The sequence below is a fragment of the Colobus angolensis genome, unplaced genomic scaffold (assembly GCF_000951035.1).
Source record: "Colobus angolensis palliatus isolate OR3802 unplaced genomic scaffold, Cang.pa_1.0 Scaffold137, whole genome shotgun sequence".
NCBI classification, from domain to species: domain Eukaryota; kingdom Metazoa; phylum Chordata; class Mammalia; order Primates; family Cercopithecidae; genus Colobus; species Colobus angolensis.
The window spans coordinates 1,464,021-1,471,562 of record NW_012114455.1 but is presented as its reverse complement, the minus strand read 5'-3'; the positions used below and the strand labels follow the sequence as shown (position 1 = coordinate 1,471,562).

Genomic DNA, 7,542 nt, shown 5'->3' with positions numbered 1-7,542 from the left:
AGTCTTGTGGGACTGAGCCCTTTGTCTGTGGGATCTGAACTAACTCTAGACAAATAGTGTCAGAATTGAGTTAAATTTTAGAGCACTCAGTCAGTGTGCACTGGGGAATTGGATAATTTGTTGGTGTGGAAAACTCCATGTATTTCATGTCAGAAGTGTTGTGTGTGAGACAGTATAGTAGAAAAAACAGTGATTTTTTTCCTTTATAATTAATGATAAAAATTGTATAACAAGTGAATGGAGAAAGGATAGACTTTGTATTCAATGGTGTTAAAAAATCTGACTCATTCTATGGAGAAAAATAATACTGGATCTTTACTTAAGGCAATATTACAAAGGTGGCTTCACATAGGTTAAAGATCTGAATATAAAAACAATAACAAATCAAAACAATGTCCCCAGAGACCCTCACTGAGGATACTTCAGAGAGGTAGGAGAACTACAAATGTACACTCAGAGGAGCTAAGAGAGGAGAGTTTTAAGAAGGGGACTGATATGGTTTGGCTGTGTCCCCACCCACATTTCATCTTGAATTCCCACGTGTTGTGGGAGGGACTGGTGGGAGGTAATTGAATCATGGGGACAGGTTTATCCTGTGCTGTTCTCGTGATAGGAAGTCTCACGAGATCTGATGGTTATTCTAAGGAAAAGTTTTCCCGCACAATCTCTCTTGTCTGTCACCATGTGAGAAGTGCCTTTCACCTTCTGCCATGATTGTGAGGCTTCTCCAGCCACGTGGAATTGTAAGTCCAATAAGCCCCTTTCTTTGGTAAATTGCCCCGTCTTGGGTATATCCTTACTAGCAGTGTGAAAACAGACTAATACAGGGACATTACCTGTTAAAAGAATTTCAGTGAGTACACGAGCTAATGAGGAACTGACAAATTGAGCTATTAGGACATCATGTTTGATTGCTTCAGAACATAGCGAGGCACCGTTTACCACAGATATACCCCAAGGATTATCTGCAGCATGCCGTGAAGTTTAAAATCCATAACTTGATCTCCACATTCATTCATAGCACTTGCTCTGTATTCCTCTCTTCCTGCAGGTCAGTGTAGGCCCTGAGTGGTAGATACTGTTGTCACCTAGACTGACCCCTGGGTACTCAGGCTTACCAATGATTTGAATTCCTAGAAGTTTATTTGGATTGTATTAGTTTCCCATTGCTGCTATAATAAATTATTGCAAACTTAGTGTTTTAAAACAATACACACTTAGTGGCTGAAAACAACACCCCCTTAAAGTTCTGGAAGCCAGACATCCAAAATGAGTCTTATAGGGCTTAAATCAAGGTGTCGGCAGGGCTGGTTTCTGGAGGCTCTGAGGGGAGAACCTATTTCCTTGACTTTTTCAGCTTCTAATGGCCTCTAGTTTTTTGCTTATGGCCTATTCCTCCATCTTCAAAGCACGTGACTCCAATCTCTGCTTCCATCATCACATCATCTTTTCTTCTTCTGTGTCGTATCTCCCTTTAGTTGCATTTTACAAGGACATTTTGATTGCACTTAGGGCCCCCCAGATAATGCAAGATAACCTCCCCTTCTCAAGATCCTTAATCACATTTTCAAAGTCCCTTTTGCCATATAAGGTAACATTCACAGGTTCCAGAGATTAGGATGTAGAAATATTTGGGGGTCCATTATTTAGCCTACCACAGGGATAGAAATCAGAAATCAGGAGTAGAAGACAAAACAGTAAGCATAGCTCATGGAGGATTTTGTTTCAATGTTCATGGTTTTAGGGATCTAGTGGTGGAGGTTGGGTGTGGGGAGCCCCTTCATTGCAATGAGGACACAGCCCCTGCAGCTCTCTCTGGGATCTTAGGCCAATGTGGAATTTGGTGTGGGAAATAAAACAGTTCATGCTGGTTGGTCTTGATTCTGGATCTTGATCAGATGATCCTCTGCAAGTTCCTAAGCTCCATTAGAAGACGTTACAGAAGTTTCTGTCACAGCACAGTGTCACTCTCAACAGGCCTCTTTTGGAGTACTCCTCTTCCTGGCACTTATACTTACACATATGTGTTGAGTACATATGTTTGTCTCCTAAAAATGAAGAAGCCTGTTATAAATGCTGGAGGAGATTGCCTTAATAGTGACTTACTAAAACTCACCACCAAGAGGAATAGCACTTAACACTGGGTCTCCTTCCTTGGCTCCTGGGTTCATGTTCCCAATCGCCACTGTGACTGGCTCTGGATACCAAACCCTACATAGTGCGAAGTTGAAAATTATCCCTTCTTGTCCCCTCTTTTATTCCTTGCCTTTCCTCCTAGCAGGACTAAATGATACTGAGTTCTTTATTCCAGGCACTAGCAAGAGTGATGGTTCTTTGCAGGCATTTTTGGAGTCTTCATGAGCCCCACTTACCCCTGAAATAGGCTGTTGTTGAACATAACTCATTTTCTTTTGCAATGCAAGTGCCTCGGCCTGCCATACACTTCCATCCTTCTGTGTATATGCAGGTATTACACTTCAGACCCATAACTGCAGGGTGGAGAGAATAGAATATTCAGGCTGGATCGTGGGACAATGGGAAAGTGAGTTTTCAGCATCAGGAAGAGGTTGCGTATTGACTATACATACTGTCCACTCACTCCATTAGCTGGTATTTGTGGAATTCTTGATTAATTTAGCTTTGTAAGTTAAGCTAGGAGGTGGACAAAAAAGATAAGACACAGTCTCTGTGACCTGAATAGGGTCCATTTATATTTGAAGGCAAGATAAACATGTGAAATAATAAAAGAACAGCAAAGATAATATAGTCAACCAGATAAATCCTGTGATGCAGATTAAGAGTATAGCAACAGGCAGGTTACTGTGGGCTGGAAAAATAGGGGAATACTTTAGCTAAAGACTTGAGCGGGCTCTTGAGATGTAGGTTAAACTTGGGTAGGTGGGGGCAGGGGATGGGCAGAGAAGGTGTTCCAGATAGGTAGTCATAATGAGGGAGAACACAGAGGTAGGAATGAAAATGACATGTTTAGAGTGGACTGACTGAGATTACACCCTCTGATAGCTCCATCTGGCTTGGTCTGGCCTTTCTCTTTTTTTCAGGGAATAACTGCAACCAGGCAGAGAGACTGATTTGGGAGTCCCTGTGACCAGGAAGTAAGAGGAGAGGAGATGCAGAGTAGGGAGATGACATTGGAACCTATGGGTAATTTAGATTTAAGAACTAAGTGATAGTGATGATGGGGAAAGAAAGTAGAGTATTTCAATCTTCATCTCAGACGTTCCAAGGTTATAGAATTAGAACTTATATGGGGCCCAGGAGAACTTGAGTGCTATTGATTTATGTCCAATTTTGGGAATGGTCTTGTGGCATCTCTTCATTCTGAATTCCATTCTCACTATTCCATCAAGACTATCTTTTTGCTAACAACCTCTTAATGATAAATCCAATTGCCTTTGCGTAACCCTAAAGTTTATTCATTTTCCCTTCACTTAACAATGTTGAATTAAAGTGGTAAGTGTGAACATCCTTCTCTTTTCCTCTTATTTAGAGGGAAAGGTTGATGTTAGTTGCTGATTTTTGAGCATTTTCCACATTCTGGACATTTTTTAGGTGCTGGGAATGCAAAGATAAACAAGTGTTTACATACATGCTGGAGACACAGGCATTAAACAGTCCCTCCAAATAAGTACAATTGTATTGTAATATCAAGAAATAGTTAAACATGCAATGAGAGCATTTAAGAGGGAAGAACTAATGTATTTTAGAGAGCCAAGAAAGGTTTCTGTGGGGAGTGGGCTGTAAGGTGAGGCCTGATGATAAATAAGAGTCAGCCATGTAAGTGGGTGGTGTGGTGTGGGCAGAGTGAAGAACATTTCAGGCAGAGGGAATAGCAATGAAAAGAAGCTTGTCTGCTGAGGAACAAAAATGCTAAGGTAACTGGGGCACAGAATGGAGTGGGTTGTGCTATGAGACATGGCTGGGCAGGTGAGCAGACATTCAACTTCCTGAGCCCTCCTAGGCCAAAGACATGAGTATGGTTTTTGATCCATGAGCAATGGGAATTTATTGAAAATTTTAAGCAAGGAAGTAATCTGATCCTATTTACATTTATCTAGCAGGTCAATATGGGACTTAAAAGGGGCAAACAGAAAACAATTTTATTCTTCTGCCCACTACCCATTTGAGTATTCTTTCTAAAGCTAGTTCTTGTAGTCCTGCAGGTAATTTCAGGCAAGGCTGCTAACTTGTCTATGTACTTTTAGAAAAAAAAAAAAAAAGTCTTGCCATCACTTTTGGGCATAAGAATAATTTGGGTTCAGTAATTTATGCATCGAGTCCATGCAATAATAATAAAATAGCTCTATTTCATTAAAAGCCCACGTTTCTCACCAGCAACCCACTCTCCTTGCATGCATGCCCATGCACACCCACCCACACGCATACACGTATGCACAGACACATAGCTCAGGCTTGCTTAGGTGTTTGTAATGGGCAGGAGAGGATGGCTTTGACTTTTTCTCTATTTCTCTTCTTGGTTTTCTCCTACTCACCTCTGGCTTATGAGTGATAGTTTCTGACCCATTTCAGTTGGTGAGAGGGAGGGGGACAGGTAAAGGACAGGAAAGATTTCATTGGACTGGCTCTGGTGCCATCATCTTTTGTCCATGGTAGTTACTTAAAACCCAGTCTCTTGGACTTTGTGTTTAATAAAAGCTGACTCATTTTCTTGAGCCAGGAGAACTCATTTTCTTGAGTTCCTTGAGTCAGGGGAACATTTGTGGGTTCTTCAGGATTTCCCCAACAAAAATATTCAAGTCCACTGCTGTATCGTGGGTGGTGTATTTCCTGCAGCTGGTGGTTATATTTTCTCTCAGCTGTAAGAAGCTAGTGGCCCACACCTTGCTAGAATACCTTGTTCCTCCAGACAGTCCTCTTGGATAGAACTTTAAACAGCTCAAGACTGAGTTGCTTGATATGGCATGGTCCAGATCAGATCCAGGGGAATGTGTGCATATCCTCCCTGCTTGTATGTAATGCAGCTCAGCTGTCTCTCAGTTCCACCATTTCAGGGCTGTAGCCTCAGGCTCCCTCTCACTTTTAGGTTCCTCAAGCCCACTGTACCTTCCAAACACCAGAGGACACTATTAATTTCTCCCTGAAGCAACTTTCATGAGGCTTCTCTCTCTCACTGGAGTTGGAGCAGGCTGCGCAGTACACTGATAATGCCCTTCGAATAATTGTCTCTTTGATCTTTAATCTCTGAGTATTTCCAACTTCAACATTTTAAAAATACATTATTTAAAAATAGATAATACGTTGATGTGACTAAATAGTAAGTAATAGAAAAAAATGTTATGTAAAGTTGATCTCCCACTCTTGCCAGCTAGTTATCCAGTTTTCATCTGCCAAATAAAGGAAACCAGTTTTATTCATTTCTTTTATATCTTTTAGATTGATTTTCAGTATAGTCAAGCAAATATAAATGTGCACATGTATCTTTTTAACCCCTTTTTATAATTGGTAGTATACTATACATACTCTGCACTTTGATTTTTTGAATAATGTATACTAAATGTATCGTGTTCCATTGTAGTGTACCATGCTTTAATTAACCAGTCTCTTAAGAGAATTTAAGTTATTTGCATTTTTTGATATTATTTGCTGCAATAAATAATGCTGAACATATTTCATTTGTGTCGGAGTATATCTGTAACATAATTTCATACCAGCAGAATTGCTGGATTAAAAAGTAAACACTTTCTTAATTTTGATAGGTATTGCCGAATTGCCTGCCAGAGGAGATGTAACTATTTATTCTCTTGCTATCAATGCTTGGAAAATTCTTGTCTCACCACAACTGTAATACTCAAGTATTTTACGAAACTCCTGGATGTTGCCAATCTGATAGGTCTAAAATGGTATTTCAGTGTTCTTTTAATTTGCATTTTTCTTAGTATGAGTGAGATTGAGCACTTTTTATATGTTTAATAACCATTTTAATTTTCTCTTGTGTGAACTGTCTATATACTTTGCCCATTTTTCTATTAGGTTGTTGGCCTTTTCCTTTTTGATTTTTTTAAAGGAGGCATTACATATCAGGGATATGAGCCATTTGTTTGTGATGTGAGTTACATTTTTTATTTTTGCCATGAGGAATATTTTGATTTTTATGTGTCAAATTTGTCAGTTTTTCTTTTAAGAGCTCTGGATTTTGAGTCATAGTTAGAAAGGCCTTTCTCATTTCTAAGCTTGTAACTAAACAGATTATGTCATATTTTCTTATAATTCTTTTATGGTTTATTATTTCTTACTAAGTGTCAAAAGGTAGCAAAATAGAAATATAAGGTAGAAATATAATCATATTTGAATCACATTTGATAGGTAGAAAGCATAGGAATCATTCACTAATTTTTAGTGAGTGTTAAGGGAGAGGGAGATTTCAGGGGTGACTTCCAAGTGTAAGAGGTGTTTATTGATGAAAGACTAAAGCTCAGAATAGAAATCTGGCTAGGATATAAAACTGGGCATTTTCAGCATGTAGATTGTAATTGAAGCCATGGAAGTGGATAAGTTGATAAAGAGGAGGGTCTGACTGGATAGCATAAAGCCTTGAGGTATCCCAGTGTTTAATGATCAGTTAGAATAAAGAATCCTACGAAATACACTGAGAAGTAGCCAGAGGAAAGGAAAACCAGGAGAGTGTAGGAGAGAATAAAGGAGAAAAGTGTATTAAGAAAGTAAGGGACCAAAATGAGGTAAGTATGGATGAAAAGTCAATTAATATGAAATCAGAAATTTGCTGTCCTGTTTCCCTGCAATCAGTACACTTTCTTCTGGATTAGTATGTTGTATATGATCTCTCTGACATCCTGAAACTCAGATTGTACTGAGTCTTCAGGTCTGAGCTGGAGCATGTGAGTGAGACTTGGAGAGTAGAGGTTTAGAGAACAGCACCCCTAAGTTGCCTCCCTCCACCCACATTGTTCAAACTTACCCTCTTTGAGGTAGAGAAAAGATAAGCTCACGAGGAGCAGTGTGTTCATTTTCCTCATTGGATGCTTGTTCGGGCGACAGAAGGTGTGCTGAGTGAGGTATTGGAAAGGACAGCCACTAGCTTGCTTTATAAAGCTTAGATGTTTGATCACAGCCAGTAAATAGAAAGGAGGGAGGAGTCCCTGATAAAGGCATGAGGCAGAACTGTCCTTTCCCCACTCCTTTCTCTTAAGGAGCCATAAGTCTGTACTAATGTGGAAAGTTCAGGCTGGTGAGCAGTGTCAGGGAATGCTTCTGGCTAAAGTTGAATTAGATTTCCACCCCTGACTCTTCATCCTCCCTCTGCCTTCCCTGCCCTGTATCTGTCTTCTCCCCACTTTTTTTTTTTAAGAGACAGGGTCTCACTCTGTTGCCCAAGCTGGAGTGCAGGGGCTCATTGCAGCCTCAAACTTTTGGGTTTAAGCAATCCTCCTGCTTCAACCTCCAGTGTAGCTGGGACTACAGTCTCTACTCACCCTTTTTTCTCTGTGTGTCTGCGTGTGTGTGTGAGTGTGACTGATATGGTTTGAATCTTTGTCCCCTCCAAAT

At 40.1% G+C, this 7,542-nt stretch overlaps 1 protein-coding gene across 1 annotated transcript; it reads right to left on the bottom strand.

Annotated features, from left to right (window-relative positions):
- Nucleotides 1-1,540: 1,540 nt before the first annotated feature.
- Nucleotides 1,541-7,051, bottom strand: PATE4 (prostate and testis expressed 4). The gene is made up of 3 exons (XM_011934622.1): nucleotides 6,956-7,051; nucleotides 2,373-2,489; nucleotides 1,541-2,048 (listed from the first exon to the last, which is right to left on the bottom strand). The coding sequence occupies exons 1-3, from the start codon at nucleotides 7,011-7,013 to the stop codon at nucleotides 1,927-1,929; spliced, it is 297 nt and encodes a 98-aa protein (XP_011790012.1). The 5' UTR covers nucleotides 7,014-7,051; the 3' UTR covers nucleotides 1,541-1,926.
- Between the last annotated feature and the right edge of the window lie 491 nt (nucleotides 7,052-7,542).